This window comes from Phoca vitulina, unplaced genomic scaffold, assembly GCF_004348235.1.
Source record: "Phoca vitulina isolate PV1807 unplaced genomic scaffold, GSC_HSeal_1.0 scaffold2, whole genome shotgun sequence".
Classification (NCBI taxonomy): domain Eukaryota; kingdom Metazoa; phylum Chordata; class Mammalia; order Carnivora; family Phocidae; genus Phoca; species Phoca vitulina.
The window spans coordinates 66,634,635-66,658,144 of record NW_022589705.1 but is presented as its reverse complement, the minus strand read 5'-3'; the positions used below and the strand labels follow the sequence as shown (position 1 = coordinate 66,658,144).

The 23,510-nt window shown below is 54.6% G+C and overlaps 1 protein-coding gene and 1 non-coding gene across 6 annotated transcripts in view; both read left to right on the top strand.

Annotated features, from left to right (window-relative positions):
* The window catches only part of RNF220 (ring finger protein 220), a 221,782-nt gene extending 199,246 nt beyond the window's left edge, over nucleotides 1-22,536 (top strand). For 3 of the 5 annotated variants that reach the window (XM_032430498.1, XM_032430508.1, XM_032430516.1), the window contains 10 exons: nucleotides 3,539-3,581; nucleotides 6,695-6,816; nucleotides 7,159-7,291; nucleotides 15,487-15,583; nucleotides 15,777-15,863; nucleotides 15,997-16,052; nucleotides 16,187-16,265; nucleotides 20,449-20,557; nucleotides 20,701-20,775; nucleotides 21,528-22,536. In XM_032430498.1, the coding sequence (XP_032286389.1) occupies nucleotides 3,539-3,581; nucleotides 6,695-6,816; nucleotides 7,159-7,291; nucleotides 15,487-15,583; nucleotides 15,777-15,863; nucleotides 15,997-16,052; nucleotides 16,187-16,265; nucleotides 20,449-20,557; nucleotides 20,701-20,775; nucleotides 21,528-21,599 (873 nt within the window). In that variant the 3' untranslated portion in view covers nucleotides 21,600-22,536. Of the gene's footprint in view, nucleotides 1-3,137; nucleotides 3,376-3,538; nucleotides 3,582-6,694; nucleotides 6,817-7,158; nucleotides 7,292-15,486; nucleotides 15,584-15,776; nucleotides 15,864-15,996; nucleotides 16,053-16,186; nucleotides 16,266-20,448; nucleotides 20,558-20,700; nucleotides 20,776-21,527 lie in introns of those variants that run through there. The other 2 variants (XM_032430525.1, XM_032430504.1) reach the window with 2 other exon arrangements.
* LOC116626838 lies at nucleotides 6,066-6,169 on the top strand. Its single transcript, XR_004298354.1, has one exon. It is a non-coding gene; the product is annotated as a U6 spliceosomal RNA (small nuclear RNA).
* Nucleotides 22,537-23,510: the final 974 nt, after the last annotated feature.

Genomic DNA, 23,510 nt, shown 5'->3' with positions numbered 1-23,510 from the left:
CCCTGCCCAACTAGGAAAAGAACTACCATGGGGCATAGGCACGCTATGCTAAGGCATGGCACTGAGGTCTTCTCTGATTTAGGTTCAACCAGTATTTCCAGCTGCCATTCCTAATACTGCCCTCCATGAACCCTATAGGCTATCCCCACGTAATTAATGCCAACCACTCCCTTTGGCTGTGCCATTCCTTTCTTGCCTGCACATTTTTACACATGCCATTTCTTCTAATGGGACTATTTTACCCTACCCCATCACATTTCTATTTATCCTTCAATATCCTGCCCAAATACCATCTCCTCCAGGAAGCCTTTCTGGATTAGCTATCTCTTCTCATGACCCCTGTATGTCCCTATGATTGCCCTTATCATCCTATATTGTGATCACCTGTTTAGCTATGTTTCCATTACTTACTGACATAATAAGCCATCTCAAAACTTAGTGGCTTAACACAATGTATGGTTTCTCATGGTTTTTTTTCAGTTGACTGGGCCTTTCCTCATTTATGCAGCTCATTCAGCTGGAGGATTGACTAGGCTGGAAAGCCTCACATTCTGGGAGATCGGGATGCCTTGGTTCTCTTCCATGTGGCCTCTTATCCTCCAGTAGGTTAGATCAGCTTCCTTACTTGGCAGCCTCAGGGCAGTGTCACACCAAGAGACTGAAGGCCAAAACTGCAAAGCCTCTTGAAGCCTAGACTCTGGAATTCACACATCAACTTGGCAAAACAAGTCGCAAAGCTAACCCATAATCAAGGGATGAGGAAATGCAGCTCTTTACAGAAGGAGCCGCAAAGAATTGTGGCCATATTTAACCTATCACAATGAGCATGACTGTTTCACTAGACTAGGAGTTCCTCCAAGGCAAGGACCTTGTCTCATCCTTCTTTACACCCTTCCTGTACTCAAACATGCTCAGCCCAGTGTCCTTGCCTTCAGGGGGTTAGATTTGCAAATAAATAATTATAGCCCAGTGTTTTAAGTGCTGTGACAGTTATAAATAAGTTTCTGGGACAGCACAGTGTAAAGAGGGGCAAATCAGAGCAAGCTTCACAGAGGAGGTAACAACTGAACAGGGTTTCAGAGGACAAGTAGGAGTTCACTCTGGTGGACAAAGAAGGTCTGCCATTTCAAGGCAACCCTGTGTGCAAAGAGCATAGAGGTGTATCACAGAATGATGTACTTGGGGACCTGCTAGCAGTTCAGTTTTGTTAGCATGTAAAATACAAGGGGAACTGGTAGGAGGTGACACTGAAAGTTCCCCAGAGACTAGCTGGGTATCCCCTCCCCTGATCTTTACACAACGCCTGGCATGTACTAGTTGGTCAATTATGTTGGATTTTTTTTTTTTACTCATCGAACTAAGCTTGAAAGCAGGAGAGTGGGGGGGGGGGGGGGGTCTGGTTTCTGGTTTGGAGTCCCATTTACTTAGCCCCTGCTGGGTTACCTAACTCCCTTAACCATGACCTCATCTTACCCTCATAGCAACTGTGCAGACTAGGATTCGTTGCCCCCAATTTATTGCTAAGGAAACAAGCCTAAAGAGGGGATGTGACTTTTTTTGGAACACATAAATTATGAGTAACAGAGTCAGAATTTGAACTGGAATTTGGCCCTGAATCCTTTATTGTTTCCCATCCCTGCACTGGGCTCAGGGGCTTCCCTCATAAATATCCTTCTCCCCTTCCCACTGATACCTCCTGCATGCTAGACCCTGTGCTGGGTGACTGGATAGAGATGACCCCACCCCCAGAAGGGACACACATGTAAACAATCACAATATACAAGATCAGAGGGAAGCCAAGGGATGGTGAAAACTCAGAGGAGGCAACTAACCCAACCTTTGGGGAAAAGTGGAGCCTTCCCAGAGTCCTGAAGGGTGAACAACCGTTAACCAAGCAGCAGATATGGAGGCATGGAGGATAATCTAGTCCAGAGTCCAGAGCACGGAGTGCTAAAGAACTACAGTTAGCCCAGCAAAGGTAGAGTGTCAAGATGGCAAAGGGAGAGAGCAAAAGTAGTAGAAGAAAAGTCTGAAGAAAAAAGCAGGTCACATAAGGCCTGTATGCCATGCGGCAGATCTCAGGTGGAGAACCACTGAAGGATTTACAGAAGTGGGGGAGGGGAGACAGGGTCAATTTTGTTCAATACAAAGATCACATTATGTGTAGTCTGAAGGATGGGTCGCAGGGAGAGAAACTGAACACCAGAAGGCCAGATGCGAGACAAATTTTGAGAGCTCACAAGATTATGAACTAGAGCAGTCACATCCAAGGCAGGTATAGCCATTGAAGAAATATGCTATGCCAAGCGCTATGCAGGGCCCTGGGTTCACCCATATGACCCACACGTGGCCCCAACCCTGGAGTGGTCAGTCCACCCTAAAAATTTGTATGAGCCACAATGAAGATAAAGATGGAAGTACTCTAACGGGAGGAAAAGATATTTTTGTTAGGCCTGGAAAGCTGAGTAGGAGATACACAGAGGTGGAGATGAGAACATTTAAGAGACCTTTAAAGATGGACTCTGGCATCTAAAGTTGGACTGAGTGTGAGGCAGGAAGGAGGGTGGGGCCGACGACACCTCTCACGTTTCCGGTATGCGCACAACTGAGTGGATGGTGGTATCCGAGCACCCAGGAGGAAAGCGGCTGTTTGGGGGATGTCGAGTTCCGCGTTGGCCGCGTTGGCGTGCGGTGCCTGCGAAACCTCCAGGGGCTGTCCGAGAGACAGCTGAACTGGGAATCCTCTAGCAACGGGACTACAGAAAGGCCAGGGGCTGGGGGAGGGACAGTTTGGGACATTCGGTGGGATCGCCCGGAGGCGACCTGGAATCCAGACGCCGCCTCCCCAGCAAAGCGCTACCCGCGCGGGAGGCGGAGGTCGGGGCCGGGGGCCGGACTGAGGCTCTCGGGCGGAAGGAGCCCCGCGCTGGCAGGGGGCGTGGAGCGCGGTGGGAGGACCTGGCGGCCGCTAAAACTCTGGCGGGTTGGCTTTGCGGACGGTGGGAGGGACCCCAGGGCGGCCCCAGCCGGTTACTACCGGAGTACGAGCAGCTGTTTCCTGGTCCTGGTCCGGCCGCCCCCCCCCCCATCGTGAACTTTCACCCCGGCGCGCGACGGCAGCGGGTCACGTGATCAGGGCCAACATGGCCGCCGCCGCCGGTGGGAGCTGAGGTGCCGCCGCCGCCGGGCAGCCGGGGGGAATCCGCCCGCATCGCCGCCCTCGCCGGCCGGGTGGCCGCAGGGCCCGGAGCACCGGAGACCGGGGTTGGGGCGGCACCGTGCGGCGGCCACGGGGTCCCGTTAGAGCATCCCCCGGCGGCTATGCCGAGGGCCCGGAGCGGCCGGCGGAGCAGGGGGGCCGGCGGGAGGGAGGAAGTAGGTTTGTTTACGGGCTGTTTGGGGCGGGGCAGGCCGGGACCGGGGTCCAGTGCTGGGGCGGGGGCCAGGGCTCCAGGCCGCGCCTGACGCGCTCTCTCTCTCTCTCTCTTTTTTTTTTTTTTTTTTTTTTTTTTTGCTTCTGCCCGGGATCTTCTCCCAGACCTTCCTGCGAGTGCGAGCCAACCGGCAGACCCGACTGAATGGTGAGTCTTGCCCGGCCCCTCCCTCCGCCCCACCCCCGGCCTCCTCCCTCCCTCACTGCCTGCAGCTCCAGGCCTGCCTGGGTCTCTTCGACATTGGGCTGTTGGGCTTCGTCGCAGTCACAGCGCCTGAGAAAGTGCTAACCAAGGCGGCCGCCCTCAGTTTCCCCGTCTGTCTAATGGAGGTTATGGTTCCAGCTCTTGCCCACGCCTCTCTAAAGGCCTTCAAGAACCCTGGCGGGCAATAAGTACCAGAGAATGAGGAACAAGCTACACAATTCCACTCGGGAGCTCAGCTTTGAATTTGCAAACTGCTGGGACCTCACTGTACAAGCCGGCAGGGCGCTGAGAATGTTTTTCTTCCAGTTTTTAATCAGCGCCCAGTAGTGTGAATACAGCCTCTCTGCTGAGACTTGACAATGCAGTGAGATCTGGAGTTCCCACGGCAACAGGAACTAACTCATCCCAGGGCTCTTTGAGTTATCAGTCGGCCCACATTTCACAAAGGTGATCAGCGTGGGCTCGACAGCTCTTAGAGGCCTTCTCTGAAAGCACGTCGTGTATGCACTACCTGGTGCCCCCCCCCCCCTTTTGGATTCAAACCTCTGGAGCATTACTATTTGCTGAACACAATTGGATGAACCGAGCTTTTTGTGCTGACTAGGGTGTGGTATATCTGGGTATTGGCTGTAAGGGGCTTAGGGTCTCTGGGCCAGCTGGTCAGTGAGTGAGGCTATGGACATTCAGGATCCCCACCTCTTGCCACTTGGTTTCTGCTGCCTGGCTGAGTCCTGATCCGGGACAGGGAAAGCATTCGTTATGGCCTGACACCATGTTAAGCATCATTATCATAGCACTTCTAAGAAGAAAGTGGTAACACATTTTGTAGATAAGGAAACTGAGGCTGGGAGAGGAGAAGGTGATTTGTTTAAAATCACGCAAATGGGATGTAACTGAACCATGATTTAAACTGAAGTCTACCTCCAAAATCTGTGCTTCTGTGACCGTGTCGTTCTCCCTCCTTAAGCAAACACTACCTACACTTTAGTAAGCTTAGTTCAGGACTTACAAGGTGAATGGCAAGTTAAACCAAACCTGCCTTGGTTATCTGAGAATGTTCAGATGTTGTCCAACCCATCAGGGTGCTTTCCTGGGATTATAAGGGATCTTCTGTCCCGGGTGGCTTGGGCAAGAACAGTGTCCAGTATCATGCTCTCCTTGGTAGTTCTGTAAGATTCATTTCTTTATTCAGTCATGTGTTTGTCATAGGCCCTTTGTATTGGCCCACTGCTCCATATGGGCTTCAAGAACCGTCAGGGTCCCTGGCCTTTCTGATGATTTCTCCATCCCAGCCCTGGCTGCAGGGTGCCAAGGTGGCTCAAGCCTGAAATTCCAAGTGTTAGGACAGTCAAGGTGAAGGGATCTAGATCTTTGTCTACAAAATCAAGGAGGGCACTCATAGTCCTCTCTCCTGTAGTGAGAGCACAGAAAATTGAAGATTGAGGCCAGGCTACAGACCAAGATTTCTCAAACTCCATGCCATCTCTGGTGGGGTGATGGCTTTCCTATTGGTTTGGGTCTTCCTAGAGCTACTATTTTGGAGTTGGAGTAGCTCCCTGCCTCAGACTCTCAACAGGCAAGAGGTAGGTCCCCATGTACATATTCTTAGTGCTCTAGCACACTCACAGATCAGTCTTTGTTGCTGCTATCAGTCAGGGGGCAGGTGTGGTACTCTTAGGAGAGGAGAGCATTCTAACCTATGGAGTCAGGCCTGATTTCTCCTGTCTTTGCCACTTTTTAGCTACTTGAGCAAGTGCCTTGTTCTCTCTGAGCCTTAAGCGCTTGTCTTCTGTTAAAATGGATAATGCAACCTTGCTTCGGGTTGAATATAGAATTAAATGAGCTACCTTGTATAAGGTATTTGATGCTGAGCCTAATACATAGCTGAAGCTCTAAATTGTAACATCAGCTTTCACCTGTGTCCCCCTCCCTAAACTGCATTCATGAGCTTCCCACCAGGGTCAATATCCATGAGAAAGTTTTTCCTGGCCTTACAGTGGGGAACCATTTTCTCCCTGGCTGGCTCCCCTCAGTCAGTCTGATCTCAGAGTGGCTAGCTCTGCTCCTGCTATTGCACGGGGAGGGTGGCAGTCCCTTGTTTTGACCCCTTCCTGCTTCAGTGACAGGAGGGCTGCAGAGAGGGATTAGTGAGCTAATTAGAAATGATTGCATCTCTCAGCATTAATTAGCAGTGCTTTGGGCTTACAGTGTGCACTTTGGAATTGAGCCCCCTGTGGGACAGCATGGCAGGCAGCCGTCTGCCTCAGGGGCCTGCCAGCCCCCTGCACTGATTAGAAATGATGGAACAGGTTTGGGTAGGCGCAATGAAAGCTGTCCTCTCAAGGTACCATGGGCTCTCTGACTCAGATCCTCTATACCTTTATGACTGGGTCTCAGTCTCCTCTTCTGTAAAATGGGACCAGTGAAGTGCTCTCTTTGTCAGCACATACACTAAAATTGTAACAATACAGAGATTAGCATGGCCCCGACACAAGGATGATATGCAAATTTATGAAGCATTCCGTTTTAAAAAATGGGACCAGTGGACATGAGAGAAAATCTTCCTGAGGGATTCTAGGTAGGACACTGAGGGCTGTGCCACAGGGCCCTTGGCCCAGGAACAAAAGGGGTTTTAGCTGATGAGTGACCAGCAAGACAAATTGACCCCGTGGAGGGACCTTGGGCTCTAGCCAAGAGATGTTCTCTAAGAGAGCCCATGGTCTTGGCCTTCTGGGCAGATACCTAGCAACTCAGAGAGTCTTTGCTCATTGGACTTACTGAGCACTGCAGGGAGGAAGGTATGGGTTGAACTTGAGCCATCTGTGGCCAAAGAGTGGATACTTTGCTGGCCTAGCACCAGTCTCTTCCCCAGGTGCTCTTGGCAAGGCCCAGTCCCCAAAGGAGCAGAAGGTGCTGCATAATGAGGGCCAGATCAGGCACTGAACAAAAGGGCTAATGGCTAGCAAGAGGTCAGGATGTGTCAGCTCCACTGGGACCCTGGGAGCTACAGTGACCGTCTGCCTGTTCTGTGCTTTGTTTTCGGTTTCTCCATGCAGCTCGGATTGGGAAAATGAAACGGAGGAAGCAAGATGAAGGGCAGGTATGTCCCCTGTGCAACCGCCCCCTGGCAGGATCGGAGCAGGAGATGAGTAGGCATGTGGAGCATTGCCTTTCTAAGGTAGAGGGGCCATCACTACCTACCTCTTCTCCCCTCCCCCCTTGCTCCCCTGACACTAGCTGCTGACTGCCCCCAGATGTAGAGGCTGTGTTGGGGTCTCCGTGTGGTCTCAGCAGCTGCTTCCTCTCTGTTCTTCACCCTCTTCCTTTCCTTTCACACTTCCACTCCTCCTCTGGGGCTCCAGTGGAAAATTATTGGGAAGAGGCCCAGGTTCTTTGACTTCTGGATTGGTTTCCTTGAAAGGAGCGCTAGAGCTGGGGGCCAGGGCTGTGCCTTCCTTGTAGACCTGGGGGAGCAAGTAGTGGTGGCCCGGGAGCCATGATCCTGTTTTGCTCTTCACAGAGGGAAGGCTCCTGCGTGGCCGAGGATGATGCCGTGGACATCGAGCATGAAAACAGCAACCGCTTTGAGGAGTATGAGTGGTGCGGGCAGAAGCGGATACGGGCCACCACTCTCCTGGAAGGTGGTTTCCGAGGTACAAGCGGCTGACACGTAAAGCACTGGTGCTCTGGTGGCCAGGCCTCTGCTGGGTATCCATCTGTTGGGAGCCGAGAGGTCAGGGCTGGTGGCTGGTCACCCGTTCCACCACGTGGGAACTGCTGCTGGCGGCGCTCCTTTGTGACCGTGCTGCCTGCCTGTGATGTGCATATTAAAATGGATGTATTTGGGTGGGGAAATGGAATTGTGAGGCTGCAAGCTAGGAGTGACGAGGGGGGCTCTCAGCCTCGGGTGATGCATTGAAGGTGACAGCCAAGCCGCGTTAGCACCTGCATAAAATATTAAAGGGACGGTTATGCATTTATCACTCCATCCCTCTTAAGGCTGATAAATGAGAATCCAGCAACCTGCTGTACACCTCCAGCACTGGGGGCCCTGAGGGCTTCCAGGCAAACACATTGGATTTTCCTCCTCCTCCTCAGCCCCATGTCAGGGAAATCAGTTACAGAGGAGAGAGTGAGTTATGGCAAAATTTGACCTCCCATGAGCTTCATTGGTGAATCTAATTTTAGCTCTGATCCCATCCCTTCTCCCTGGGCGCCCTCTGCCCTGAAGCAAGAGGGGCCTGGGCCCAGCTGCTCCCCGCTTCCCTTGGGCTCGCTCCAGTTGCTGCAGAGGGGTCTGCAGGGCTTTGCACAGCTCCCTTGCCCTTCCAGCTCCTTGGAGGGCTATGGCTTCGCCCAGTGGAAGTCTCCCACCCCCCCACCCTTCCCCCCCCCCCCCACCCTTCCCCCCACCCCATGTCAAACAGTAGACTGGTTGGATGCCTAGGGTCATGTCCTCTTGTCAGACTCTCCTGCTCTGGGCAGGGGAAAAGGGAAAGAGTTTGCCTCCTGGCCTCCAGCTCTCCTCTTTCTGTGCACAAGCACAGCTGGCCCTTCGACTTACGATCATTAAGTGAACCAATCTGCTTCCCATCTGCCTCCAATTCTCTGGGCAAACACCCATGGGAGTACTGGTGGGTCTGGTCCTTGGGGAATCTCACAGCAGCTGGGAAGAGGGTCTCTGCCTTGTCCAGGCCGTGCTGCATGGGCTGGTCCTGAGGAGTGGTCTCCACAGTGCCGTGGAGATTGGATATGTGGAGGGGCTCCAAGTCCAGGTGGGGCATTATGCCTCTGGGTTTCTCTCACTCCCCAAGCATTTGGGGCAAGCCAGTGTGTCAGTTAGGACGGTAAATCAGCCCAAACCATTGCCCCAGCCTGAGCTGGAGAAAGTTCATTTGCCACCTCACTCTGGTCCTGTCCTGTAGTTTTAGAGTGTCTGAGGCCCTGGGAGGAGGATGAGCAGCAAAAAGCCCAGGATCCTGGAAACGGGACACACAGGTGTCTAGTGGTGGCCCATCAGTGTCAGCTGCAGGATGCTGCTCTGGGTTCACAGTTGGCAGCTGCAGATATTCACATCTTCCATTACTGTGGCAACTTCTTAGGTTTCTTGGCACTGAGCTGGACCTGATGCCTTCTGGGCACCAGACAAGGCTTACAGAGGATAAAGCTACATACATGGGGCCTCCTGATTTGACAGAGTATTTCCCCTGCGCCCGGCCGCACTTGCAGAGCGGGTGTGCAGTGCTCTTAGGCCCTGGGCGGGTGTCAGTTTTCCCTGAGTGTTTACACTGTGAGGTGGTTCCTTTCAAGAATTCCTGAGGGGAGTTCAAAGGGGGCTTTTCTTTGAGCGATTTGGAGAGCGAGAATGAGAGTGAGGCTTGAAGAGGGAGCAGGGCCGGAGGTGCCTTTATCTGCAGAGAATGGCTCCAGCTTGCCTGATAGAAGCTGCGGCCGCCTCTTAAACAGCTTAGTGCAGTCAAAAGACAAGCAGACTTGAAAGGCTGTTTTACAGCAAGATCAGCAGGGGCCACGAGGCAGAGAGCGGGGCGCAGTGGAGCAGAGGAGGCTGAGGCTCCTCGGTGGGGGGGGGGGGGGGGCATCAAAGGAGGCCCTGGTTGATCCTGACTGCCTCTGCCCCTGAAACCCCGTCTGCAGAAGCTGGCCATCTGTCAGTCTACCCTCCCTGGCCAGGACTGGTAGGCCCCAACTCTTGGGGGGTTGGGTGTGGCCCCGCCAGGCGGGCTGGTGTCAGTGCGGCGCATTGATCGCCCGCCGGGCGGGCCGGGCCGCAAGCCGGGCAGCGCGTGCTTAATGTGATTGAAAGGCAGTTAAAATGGCGGTGACCTTTTCAGGAGGAATTAGATTGCCTGCCAAGACCGGTTAGAGGGAGTGATAACGCCGGCTGAAGAAGCTGCCCAGCCGACTTCAGAGAGAGGGAGCAGAGGCAGGATGAGCGGGCGAGTGGTGAGGCCCATTTAAGCTGCGCTGTATGTGCTGACAGAACAGAGATTGCTGTCCTTGTTAGATATGAAAGAATTGAAGAATTGCAGATAAGTTCCTGTATCCGATCATCCCCTATCCCTCCTCCCAAACCAGGGCCCCTTCGTCATCCTCAGCAAAGCTTTCCACCAGGCCCACTGGGAACTGATCTGATGGAGCAGATCTGTTACCTTGAATGTAATCTGCTATGGAGCAAAGGAACAAGCAAGAGTTTTGGTGGAGATACTTGGCTGAGGGGAACAGGCCTTGAAGATGGACCTGTGGCTATCGAGGGCAAAGCCCAGATAGCTCAGGCCCGGGAGTGCTTGGAATTGGGACTCTAGAACAAAATGAAGGACCAGACAGAACAGGTAAGTAAGCAGCACCAAGATAGGCCCAGCTAGAAATAGATCTTTAAGAGGCTAAAGGAAATAAAGATTTCAAGATGGTAGGTCGGAAGACCTAAAACTTTCAGTGTCCAGGAAATACTGTGGCCTTCCCAGTTCTCAGAGAAATCCTGGGCTATGTCCCTGAGCTGTTGATGTCCTCTCAGAACCTAATCTGCTACTGCTGTTTCCCCCACCCAGCTTTAGAATTGCATAAAGGGTGGCATGGGGCCTAGTGCTTCCCCAGCATTCCCCTGAGAGAGCTTAGCAGTTAGGAGAAAAAGATCCTCTTCTGGGGCACCATGCCAGCCCTGGGCAGAGCAAGGGGCCTCTGGGCTAGAGCAGCAGGCCTCAGGAAAAAACTAATTATACAGCCCCTGGGGACAAACCTGCTCCTATCTATAGTCAAAGGAGGTATGTGATGAACGAGCCACACCTTTCTCCTCATTTCCTATCTCCAGCTCCTGGGTCCTAGAAAAGACTTATGGTGAGATTTGATCCTTCCCCTGTATTGGTTGCCAGTGAAGGTTCACCCAGCTGGATTTGGGGAGCCTGGAGCCCATCGTTCTGGAATGGACTGGCTAGAGAGAGAGGACACGGGAATGGTTGGTTTCAGATAAGGTAACAGTGATGGGGGCGGGCACAAGAGTGTGGCAAGATGGAAACATTTCCCAGGAAACTACATAGGAACTAGAAGGTGCCGCAGCTTATCTGTGAGCCCTGACAGGAAACAAGTCACTAGAATCTAGCATTGAGCCCCTTTGAATCAAACAGGTAGAGGGGAGCGAGAATGATGGTACTTAGAGAACCAGCTGTGCAGGCCTCTGCCCTACCCAGATCCTGGCCTAGCGACTACATCTTTCTCAAGTTCCTGTCTCGGATTTAGGCTGGTTCCTGTAGCCTGGGATGAGACCTCATGGAGAGGACAGGCAGGGCAGCTCTGACGCCGATCTTTCACTGGGCTGTGGCTGGCTAAAACGTCACCAGCTTCTGGGTCAGGGGCCGACAGCTATTGTGAGTCCCAGGGCACAGAGAACTAGGCCTTCCCCTCGCTGCTGCCCCCTCTGGCATGTTCAGTCCCAAAAGATGGGAGCCCCCGCAGCTACAAGTGTCCCCCGGTGCAGCCCCGCCGCGTGGTCGGGTCAGTGACAGGTGTCGGAGCAGCCGGCTGCGGGAGGCAGTCTTGGAACGGGGGGGACTAGGGCTGCTGCCTTCCAGCTCCTGCCACCTTTAGTTCTACCTGTTGGCTGCTGGGAGGGCTGAGGAGAGGTGGCAGGGAGCAGGGCACCTTCTGTCCCCTGTGGCAACTGACAGGGATTTTAATGGCCTTTTGGAACACAGTTGTTAAGCTGGGACGGAGGGAGCGCAGGCAGAAGGAGCAAGTATCAATGGTTTCAAACGGCGTCCGTCTCTCTGCGTCTCTCCTGACGTGAGGCAGTGAAACGCGTTATTGAGGAGGCCCGGAAAGTGGCTAAGTGCGTTTGACACACGCCAACTCCCTGCCTCCACACTGGATAATTGCATTGTCAACTGTTCAGCGAGGTGGCAGGTGACACTGCAGGCCGATTGATTGTCCCGCATCGCAGCTCCCCAGACTGTCAGCTCCCCAATCGATGGCGTTTACACAAGACACCGTAACTGCATCTGTAACTAATTCCAGTGTAAAACTCTCCGGAAGCTGCTGCCCGTCTCCCCCCCCCCCCCCCCCCCCCCCCCCGCCCCCCCGCCCCCCCCCCCCCCCCCCCCCCCCCCAAGAGCATGGCCTCTGAAGGGCCCCAAGACTTTCCTTTCTCCCTGGGCTCAGGTTTTGTTCGGAGCAGCAGGTGAGGAAATTGATGGCTCCTTTTTTGTGGTTTCGGGTTCCAGGACGTTAGTGCCCCCAGTGAACGGGCATCTCCAGTTTCTCAATCGATCACCTAATCAGTTGATTAAATTAACACTGATTTTTTTTTTTTTTCTTCTCCTCGATGACCCAGGAAGAAATGAGTTTATGGAAGAGGGGTCATTTTTATAAAATTTAGACTTGCCTATCATTTCTGCACTTAATCCTCTTCTTCTCTGTTGCTAAGTATTCATTTGGAGGGAAGGGATTTTTCACACTGCCTACCCTTCCAGAACCCACTCTGCTGAGCATCATTGACCAGCAGGCTTAGTTTGCCTAGAGACAGCAGCCCAGCACATTGCGCCACTCTCGGTGGGCTTGAGCCATAGCAAGGGGCCTCCCCTGGTGGCTGAAGGGTCCCCCAGGTCATCTTGGAGGTCCTGGGAGCCGAGTCCCTTCCCTGGATAGCAGCAGCAGGAGTGGCAGCTTGCTTGTTATCCCCAGAGCTACATGGAACAGGAGCCAGAGGCTTGGAAAGGAGCTCTGTGTGCCGTATTGCCTATGAGCACTGGCTTGGGATGTTCCAGCAGCTGAGAACATAAAACCGCTATGGAGCCTTCCTCTCAAAGCAAGCGGGGGGGGGGGGGGGGCTGCTGTCTGCATACAACGGCTTTATGGCAGTTTCTTTTTATTATGATTCTGCCAGAAGTCAGCAAGTGACATTTCATTAAGAAAATAAAGTTTAATGTGCTGGGAAGGAGGCTGGAGCAGGCTGGGGCAGCATAAGAGGGAAATTGGCGGTAGCAGCCTGTTCTGAACACCTGTGGGGGTAGGGAGAGGTTCCCAACATCTGTCTCCACTGGGGGGTGGGGTCAGGGTCATGGTAAACCGCTCAGACCAGAGACAGAAAGGCCTTTTCCTTGGCAGATAAGATGTGCCATGCTCTCTGTCCTACCTGGCAGGTCGTCACTGCCCAGCTGGGGTTGGGGTCTGGCAGGGAAAGTTGTGTCCTGAGAGGCTTTGGGCCTCAGCCTCCTTTCGGACACAGGGCTCTCAGGACCTAACAGGACAGCACTGTCACCGTTTAGCCATCACAGCTGTGGGCCTGGCCAGCTCTGCTGGATGATGCTGAGACCACAGCAGTGAGTCAGACCTGGGCTTGCAGTTTGATGAGAGACTGTGACAATACATGGAACAACTATGCCTTTGGTGTCGCGCGGGAGTCTGGGTGGACACCAAGGAAGGGACACCTATGTAGAAATACCTGGGGAAGTCTCTACACTCAGCACCTCAAGGGTAGAGATCAGATCTTGAAACTCTGTGTCTCCAGTGCCAAGCCAGGCCGAGGATGAGCTCAGTGAAGGTTGAAAGAATGTTGTTGGGGTGAGTTCATTCAGGAAGTATTTCTGGAGCAGCTGTGCGCATTGGCACTGTGAGTTCGTAGCAGGAGGCATGGCTGAGCTAGGTCAGACTTGCAGAACAAGCCGGCGTTTGTTTTGTAGACCAGGAGGGAGGAGAGATGACAAGATGTACGAAGGCACTGTCGCGCGAACAGACATGGAGGGTCGAGGAAAGCACAGTAGCTATGTTTCGCTGGAGTAGGAGTCCTGGTCCAGGCCTGGCCGAGGAGAGGACTTCAGGCCACAGGGCTACTTTCCGTGTTGAGAAACTGGGACTCTTAACTGGCAGCTCTGTGGCACCGTTTCCTCAGCTTTGCCATGGGTCCTTTGCTTTCCTTTTTGTACACTCACCAGGCAGGGCTGGGCAGGGCACGGCCGAGGCGAGGATGTGAGGCCGGCTGCTGAGCTGTGTGTACTTGGGGGAGGGGGCCTTGGCAGGGCTCGGGGGCACAGGCTGTAAGTGAACCTGATGGCTACAGTCTGATTGATGGCAGGGTTTGTCTCCCAGACTGTCAGAGGGTTTATAGAGGTGCCACTCACCCACGAGGAGGGAATTGCTTGTCAGGATACCTGGCCGTGAACAGGGGACAGAGCTTTAACTTGGTGTTTTCTCAGCTTAATGGCCCTGCTGTGACCTGCCTGCTGCCTCGAGTTTGTTGGTGCCTCGGTGCGGAGGGGAAATGAGGATTGTCGGGGAGGGGTGGCCCCTGGTAGTGCCTAGCAGCTCTCTTCCCCTCGTGCTACCTGCCTTCGGGATGGGTGAAACCTTTGTGAGACCGGAGACCGGAGGCGTAGGTGGGAGAAGGAAGATCAGGAAGAAAATGCTCTTGAAATGGGCTCGAAAGATGGAGAACATTCTACATGGAGTGAATAGCATGAGCAAAAGTCTCAAGAGCAGGACATATGGGGTTGTGTGAGGTGTAGTGAAGAGTCTGTCTGTAGGCATAGCACTTATGGAGTGAAATGAGGAAAAGAGCAAAGGTGGACAAGTAGGTACATCCACATCTTGATGGATCTGGCTGAGGAGATTATGCATGTAGTGGGAAGCCACAGCTGGTTTTGGAGCCAGGAAAGGAAGGGTCAGAACCATCTGGTAAGCAGGATGAAGGAACAGATAAGAGGCTTGAGGACCCATCATAAGACTGTTGTCCTGATGAGAATGGAGAGGACGGACAAGAAGATGTTTCCGAGATCATCAGGCAGAACCCCGAGCTGCTTCCCCACCTCTTTGAGGATTTCCTTGCTGATTCTACTTGCCACAGATTCCACCTTTTTCATCTCTGTCCATCCTGGCAGGGCTGCTACGCTTGCCAGTGGGATGTGGTCTGAGACCACGGAGCAGAGGCAGGGGCAGGGAGGGAGAAGCAGCTCTGTGGCCCCTGACTGTGCCCATAAGGAAGGGTGAGTCTGGGTGTCAGAGCAACAGGGCAGGTAAGGGGCCCTAATGTGGCTTCAGCCTCTCACCCCTCCCCGTTGGCCAAGGGTTTGCCTGTGGCTGGGCCAAGTGCACCTTGGTGTAGGGTCAGCCACCTGCCTGGCCCGTGGCCCTGCCTCCACCCAGCCTGGTTGCCTTTGTGGATTGCTTTGAGAAGCAGGTGTGCATGCCTATCCTCCCTCGCCCGTCCCTTCCTAATCCCTTTCTAACTGCACTTGTCCAGGAATCTGGGTTGAGTGAGGTGGAGATGAATAATTAATGTCAGGCGCTTCAGACACCAAATATTTGAACAGCTGCCTGGTGTTTTTGCTGGCAGGGACCTGGCGGCCAAAATCAGGACGTTGGCTGGGGGTCTTGCTGTGTGGCTCTGACTGGCCCTAGCCAGTTTGCTCTTCCCTCTGATGGACTGTCACGGTGGACCATGGGACACAGGGGATGCCCAGGTCTTGGGTGGCGGTGGCTTTGTAGACCTTGAGTTTCTGTGTCCTCTTCCTGCTCTTCCTAGACTTGGAAGACAGGTGGACAGCAGACTAGCTTGAGTGTCTCCTGAGGACCTGACAATGTATATGAATGGGCTAGTTTATGAGCAGAGACCACCAGGAGCAGCACGAAGTGGCAGAGGAGAAGGATGAGGTATACAGAGTGAAAGGGATTGAAACATCAGAGCCAAGAGTACCTAAGTAATTGGGTCTCTATGTTTCAGGCCCAGATTTCTGCCTAGGCCTTACCTGGCCCCAAACCTGAGCCCTACCTAGAGGCAACAGAAGGGGCACCTTTGGTGTAGTCTTGTTGGCCCCTGGCCCTGCTCACACCCTGCTTCCCACAGGCTCTGGCTTCGTCATGTGCAGTGGCAAAGAGAACCCGGACAGCGACGCTGACCTGGATGTGGATGGGGATGACACTCTGGAGTATGGGAAGCCGCAGTATCCTTGGGGCGCTGAGGGGCAAGATGGGGCTGGTGGGATAAGCCAAAGGGAATTGAAAAAGTAGCCAGCACCTCTGGTACTTGCTCATTCCATCCACCCCTCCTTGGGGTCAGTGTCAAAGCTTTAACCAGGATTCAACCTTCACGGCCTGCTGCAAACTAGGATCTGTTGTCCTTGACCACCATGCCAGATACACGGAGGCTGACGTCATCCCCTGCACAGGCGAGGAGCCTGGTGAAGCCAAGGAGAGAGAGGCACTCCGGGGCGCAGTCCTAAAGCAAGTGTGGGCACAGGCTTGGGTGGGTGGGATAGAAGGATGGGAAGCCCTGAGGCAGGGGTCAACCCAGTACCCACCCTCAGGGCTCTCTTGTCTGCCTTTAGGGTTCACTTTATTCTTTTCCTTTCCCTAGTGGCGGCCCTCCCAGCACACGCATCACGCCTGAGTTTTCTAAATGGGCCAGTGACGGTAAGTCCTGACCCACCTTGGGAGTCGTGGGGGAGAGGGGACATCCTTTGGGTGGTGGTGACTGACTCAAGCCCAATCCCTCACCTGTGCTGCCCAGTCTGGCCAGAGTATGAGTTGCTCCTCTGTCCCAGCAGAGATGCCATCTACCAGCAACGGTGAAAGCAGCAAGCAGGAGGCCATGCAGAAGACCTGCAAGAATAGTGACATCGAGAAGTGAGTGTCTAACCAGGAGAGGGGCCCCTGGGACGACAGTTCAGTGGGAGGGGAGAGAGGGGGCTCTCTGCGAGCAGGAAGGCCTGCTGCCAGGACTCCTGGCCCTCCGGAGCATAGCTTAGTCCTGCGGCCCTGGGCAAACGACCGGCAGTGGGGCCCAGCTGGTGCTAAGCGTGACTCTGTGAATTGATCGCTGGGCCACTGCCCTGGGAGTCCTGGCGGCGGGAGGAGCACTCCGCCTGCCTGCCTGCCCGCTGCGGCGGCTCCGCCCGGGAATGTGATGTATGGCCGCCCAGCCCAGCCGGCGCACTTGATTCATCTCCAGTTTCTGTTTCTTAATCGGGAGCTAAATTGGTTTCATTTTTCTTGTCCCGGGTGGCGCTCGCAGTGGGTTTTAGGCAGGAGCATTGGGTCTCCTCACTTCTGGTAGGAATTTTTGGCCTAGGTTCTCTGGCAGGTGGGGAGGGGATCCGTTAGCACTTCACATGGGGCTGGGCAGCCCCTGGCCTGGATCCCCAGGAGCTGCAAGGACTTGAAATCAGCTGGGTGTCTTACTGCCTTTCCGGAAGCCCAAGCAAGGCCAGTTCTGGCCCCCAGAGGTGGCATTGTCCAGCTCTAGCTGCCTGGAGTTGCTGCTGTTGGCCACTGCTTACCTCCCCGCACCCCACCCCTCTCTCTGCTGGAGGCTAGGTTGCCTGGGGTTAAAAGGCAGCCTCTTCATTCCAGGGCCAGTGTTCCATCTTGCCTCCTGCCAGGAGAGTGGATTGCAGGCCGGTGCAGGGCCGGGTCGGTGGCCCAGGGTCACCTCCCATTTGTTTCCCTCCATTTTGTGTTGTCATAAATTCATTCCAGCCCGTTGTGGTTGATCAGTTTATCTCGGCCGGGGCCGCAAGTGCTGCTGGCATGATGTATGGGCCGCGGCTCGGGGCCCGGCTGCCCATGAATCACCGCCGCTGCTCCGTGTCAGTGCGGGAGCGGGCCGCACGGGTTCGGCGCAACCGGCATGGGGGGGGAGGAATGACGTATGGATGTTTATTTAATAATTCTCTCCTACTCCAGCTGAGCGGGGCGGGCGGGGCCGTAAGGGGCGCCCACCCTCGTCTGGAGGGGCTGCTCATAAATCAGAAAGACAAGATCATTAATCAGGGATGGCGCCCGAGGGGAAGGTGGGGGCCAGAGCCAGTGGCCATCCATGAAGGTACTACCCACCCAGGGCTGGGGGAAGTTGGGACTTCTGTCCCACCTGTATGAGCACAGGCACCAATAGGCGAGGTTCTCTGGGATGAGTTATAGATTGGCTCAGTCATATGCAGAGATCTCCACTGGGTCTGGCTCTGCCAGGATTGGGACCCTTCAGTCCCCATGACTTCTCTCTTCCTGGTACATACAATGTGGATTCCTGCCCTAGATCCTTTTCACAACCCAGGGGAAGCAGGAAGGCAGGATGCCATGGCTTCTTCCAAGAAAGTCTCCACCCCATGCCCCGGAGGGTCTTAGGAATAACTCACAAGCAGCCTGGGTCAGGAACTGGAGAACTGGGTGTTGTACCAGAGCAAAGATGACAAGCCGGGTGTATGCTGAGCAGATCCACGATAAGGTGGGCTCTGCAGTTGGATGTGGCCTATGGAGCCTTTGGAGACGAAGGGGGAGATGGCTTCATTCTCTCCTGGCTCTATCCTTTTTGCCTTTCTAGCTCTACTCCTCTGCTATGGAGTTTGAGAGCGCTCTGCTCTGGGGTCGGCCTGTACCCCCCAGCTCCAGGCCTCAGGTTCCCAATTTTTAAAATAACTACATAGGACCGGGCAAATACCCAGCCTGTCCTTGGAGAGAAAGGGAGCACAGCTACCTTGTTTCCTTGTCAGGAGTTTACCAACGGTCCAGATGAGGATGGCGCACATGGCATTGGGCAGGATGCCAGGGGAAGAGTTGTGCTGGTGTCTGTAAGGGTCAAGGGGGTGGTGAAGTCTTCCAGATCTGCAAAGTTGAATGGACACTCCCAGAATGCACCAGTGTCAGAGGGGCCAGAGTCGGACCCTTTGCGGCTTCCCTGGAGAGAGGCAGGGCAGAGTCACGGACCTGGGGAGTGATAGATTGAGGGCATCCCTGACGCAGGGACACTCCACCAAGAAGTCCTATTCTTTGTTGCCGCTGGTGCCCTGAGAGAGAAAGGTCAGAGAGCAAAGTTTGTTGCTGCCCATGGAACGTCACCCACCATCCTCCCCAGGCCCCCCAGTACCACTTACCGCCAGTACCACTTGTGAGTACCACGGGCTTTCTGAGCCAGTTGTCTGCTCCAGGCCGGCAGAACAGGCCACCCTAGGAGAGCGTCTCTGCTCACATGGTGCCACACTTAGGAATCCCCCTCAGTCTGCGCTCTTCCTCGCACGCTCTCTCTCTCAATTGACCACACCTTTTAATCTCCGCTCTTAACCTCTCATCGCCCTCCTCCAGCGGCCCCAGCAGCTTCCCGTAGCCTGTGAGATAAACTTCACTTTCTGATTGTGGCCTCCGAAGTCTTCCCTGACACGATCTCCTTTCCCACTTTAGCACTTACCCACGGGTGAGCCTTACAGCCACATGGGCCTCTTGGCCTTTATTCCTCCCGGTCTCTGGGCCTGGAGACCCCACTCCTCCTGAGTATTGTCAGTGTTGTAATGTTAATCACAGAGTTATCGGTGGATCCAGGCATCGGTCTGTGGGGTTTGAATCCCACCTCCTCCACGCTGTGTGAACCGTAGGCATGCTACTTCGTATTCCTTTGCTGTTTTAGCTTTTTCATATATAAAATGGGAATATTACCGTCTCCTTGTGGGGTTTTTGTGAGGTGTAAATAAAATAATAATTTTCAATCCCTCAGTACAATCTCTGGCATTTAGTAAGTGCTTAATAAATTTTGGTTCTTTTGTATTATCATCATTATTATTTCCTAAGGCCCATCTCTAGTAGCATCTTTTCTAGTCCTCCAGGCAGCATTCTACCCCTTCTGTGAGCTTCTCTGGGTTCTGTTCACTTGTTTTAGAAGGGGTGGGAAGGGGTCACCCCACTCTCTGAGATAGTCCTAGCTCTTCACTGTTCAGTACTGCAGCCCAAAGAGCCTTCCAGAAGTTGGAGGGACTTTCATGGGCAGGGCTTGAACAGCAGGTGAGGACTCTCAGGGCATCTGATGTGCCCAGGAAGAAACAACAAGGAGCCCTTGAGGTAGGCCAGGCCTGTGGCCCAGGACCTGGATTCTGTGGGACTCATGCAGTCCACACATCTCTTACTCTGGGGCCGAGACTGGTTTTTCGGTCAACAAACATTTAATCGTACTCACGTGCGCGCCGTGGGGCTAATGTCCGTAGTCAGATTTGGTAGCGTGAGCAGCTTGCCCTTGGGAAACTACGTCTTGCACAGGAGACAAGGACGTTTGCAGTTGTCCTGCTGTGGCGGAGTCTGGTGCAGGGTGCTGGAGAGCACAGAAGAGCAGCCACCGGCGGTGGTGCTGGCAGGAGGGTTGGAAGAGGCTTCTGGTGAGTTAGGAGGTGGGGTGGTCCAGAGGAAGCAGAAAGTGCCGCGAGAGGCCAAGGGAGTGAAAAATGGTGCTGTGTGGGAAGCCTCCTAGTTTGCTGTGGATGGAGCATCAAGTGGCGGGGTGCTGAGGGATGTGGGCTGGGGCTATAGACCAAGGAGTCCCTGGTCAGCGTCTGAGGAGTTTGGTAGAGCTTTAGTCCGAGGGAAACATTGAGATGTTGAAGTAGAAATGGTCAAATCTACAAAATTCTAGGCGCTGAGAGAATGGAAATGAAGGATCTGGAGGCAGAGGGGCCATTCAGGTCAGCAGAGGAATTGTAGGAGAAACCATGAGGGCCTGGACCAGTTGTAGCAGTGGAGAGACTACGGAGATACTAGGAACTAGATGACAGATTGTAGGTGTCAAGGGTGACTGGGAAGGAATGGTTTGAGAATGGTTCCGAGGTATCTGGTTTGGAAATTCACCAGGATGGAGGTGGAGGAACAAGGACGGTGAGGAGTTCAATTCTAGAAGGAAGAGTTTACAGATACAGGATTTGGGCAGGTGGGGGGCAGGGACATCTGGGAGACATTTATACACACACACTTCTAGAATTCAAGGGAGGTGTGGGCTGGAGGTTCAGATTAGACATGCCAGCCTGCTGCCTGCCCAACCATGCCGTCCTCTTTCCAGAATCACCGAAGATTCAGCTGTGACCACGTTTGAGGCCCTGAAGGCTCGGGTCAGGGAACTTGAACGGCAGCTATCCCGTGGGGACCGTTACAAATGCCTCATCTGTATGGTAAGAGAAAGGGAACCTGGGATGCCTCTGGTCAGGCTTCAGTGCCCTCTGGGGGTTGGGAAGGGCCTCTGCACTGTGATTTGAGCTCTTTAGAGGGTGGGCCAGCCTCAGAGTGACCCCTTCTGTGCCCACCTCCTCCCTAGGACTCCTACTCGATGCCCCTAACGTCCATCCAGTGTTGGCATGTGCACTGCGAGGAGTGCTGGCTGCGGACCCTGGTGAGGGGGCATGGCGGTTGGGGAGTGGGTGGCGGTTTCTGGTGCTGCCCATATGTCCATGCTCACGTTTGAGCCTGCCGAGGGGAGGGAGGTGCAAGGGGCAGGGGAGAGGATGAGCGTCAAGCACAGCAGCGGGAAGCCGGGATATTCACCCCCCCAGCTCCCCCCATTCTCTCCTCCCCCACCAGGTTTATTAAATCCTCTCCCTCCGTGGGTTCACTGCCTGCTCCCCTCCCCCTGCCCACCCCCAAGGCCCACTCTGTCACACACATTGGTGAGATCCCGGGTCAGGAGGAGGCTGGGTGTGGGTAAGCAGGACTAGGGCCTCAGCCCCTCCCCCTGCCATTACTAAGCTCCTTCTGCTCCTGCCCCTGTTCTTCGCTCCGGAGCAGCCATTAAAATGTCGCCCGGAGACAGCAATAAAAGGCCCGGACGTGGGCTCTGTGTCCTGATCAAAGGCCGCATGTAATCTCGTTAGGGCCGCCGCAGCCACAGCTGGACCCAGCCTTGTTCTCATTACCGGGGCTCCCGCTGCGGGGCTGGCCAGGCGGTTTGATCCTGGCGTCCCCCCAGCACAGGAGCGGGCCTGCCTGCTCGCAGAGGCCCGCCCGTGCCTCCCCAGCCTGGGCTGCCAGGACCGAGGTGCCAGCACACAGCGGGTGCGGGGAGACACGGCTGCAGGCCCCCGTGCTCTCGCAGGCAAACACGCGGCGTGGTGTGTGTAACCGGGGCCCTCCCCGTTCTCCCTGCAGGGTGCCAAGAAGCTCTGCCCTCAGTGCAACACCATCACGGCACCCGGAGACCTGCGGAGAATCTACTTGTGAGCTGGCCCCCCCGGTGGGCCGTGCCTCGAGCAGCCCCACCTGCCTGCCTCTGTGACGTGACCCTCCCCCTTGTACATACTCGCACACAGGTTCCCCGTGTACAGACATGCGCGCGCGCGCGCACACACATACACACACACACACAGGACTCTGGAGCCAGAGTGGAGGCTGAGGCCCAGGCCCTGCCTGCTGGCTGCCACCAAGACTGGGGACCGTACCTATTCCAGGTTCTGTCCCCAGGGTGGGGCAGGGAGGTGGAGGTGAGGGGGGGTAGTGGGGCAAGGCTCCTGAGATCCAGCCCCCAGACTGACAGACGGACAGACAGACATGCAAACACCAGACTGAAGCACATGTAATATAGACTGTGTATGTTTACAATGTTGTGTATAAATGGGACAATTCCTCACCCTCCACTCCATGCCCTCCCCTTTGGTTGTATGATTTTCTTCTTTTTTTAAGAACACCTGGAAGCAGTGCCCCCTTCAGGGCTGGCTGGGGGCTCGGCCCATCCACCTCTCAGGGCGCCTGCCTCTCTCCCCCCCATGGTATCCCTTTCCCTCTCCCATGTGCTCGGTGTTCAGTGGTGTATATTTCTTCCCCCAGACATGGGCCACATGCCCCAAGGGACACGATCCTCTCCTTAGTCTTAGCTCCTGGGGCTCTTTATAAGGAGTTGGGGGAGGGGGGAGACACAGGAAATGGGAACCGAGCTAAAGCAGGGGCTGAGATTGGGGCTGGATGAATGTGCTCCTGGCTGCCCAGCCTTCTGCCAAGAACCATTCCTGGGATTAGAACTGCTCTTCCCAGGGAAAGTGGTCTCCCCCACCCCTCCCACATGGGCCCCACGGTGTGATGCTGTGTCTGTATATTCTATACAAAGGTACTTGTCCTTTCCCTTTGTAAACTACATTTGACATGGATTAAACCAATATAAACAGCTGCTGCCTGTGTGTATTGTGCAGGGAGGGCTAGGTGATGGGGCGGTGTGGACAGAGGCAGTTAAGGGGTTAATTCCTGACAGCAGTGTGGGGGAGAGGACTTGGATATGGGTGTGCAAAGCAGTGCGGGTGCGGGGTTGGTCTGCTCAGGGGGGCCCTGGAGCACTCCGTCAGTGGGGGTGGGGCCAGGGACCTGGACTCCTATTGATGGGTAGGGGCTCCAGGTTAATTCCTTATCGATGCAGAATCGTCAGCTCATTAATCACAGAAGAGGTCAGAGCTTGGGGGTACATAGCTCTATCCCCCAATCTAGAGCAGCAGCAGCTGTAAGCTTAGGGAAGGACACAAACCCCAAGCCTCTGTCCCTCTCTAGTCCCCTGAAATGAGCCAGGGACCAAAACGACCCCATCTCAGCCCCCCTGGCTTTTTTTCTAGTGACCCAACACCCCAGTAATAGCTACTGCCTAGATCCCCAGATGGCCTCAGTAGAAACCCCCAGTTGTCCAAGGTGGATTCTCACATCGGGGACTGGAGATGGCACTTCATCAAATCGTCATCCCCAAGGCTGCCCACGGTCAGTGAGTAATCTGCATCCCAGGTGCTCAAAGCTGCAGGTGAGTCCTTTCCTTTACACATTCTCACCAGGCCCATCCTCCATCTTCCCCAACCCCCCACCTTAGACACACTGATACCTGGGGTGCCCTCGGTGTGTACGACAGAAGAGGGTCCAGTCGGCAGCTCCTGCCTCCTGCACTCAGGTGACAAGTCACCCTGGTTGGAGCCCAGTGAAGGCCGTGCACAGCCCCAGGCCCAGCCTGATGGCACCGAATATCCTGAATACAAGAATCCTGGGGCCCAAGAGTCTAGGGAACGTATGTGGCCTGCCAGAGCAGAGCGGCCCCAGTGACGGCTAAGGTTTCTGGAAAGAAGTGGGTAATGCCCAGTTCCCATCCGGCTGGCTCCTTTCAGGTCT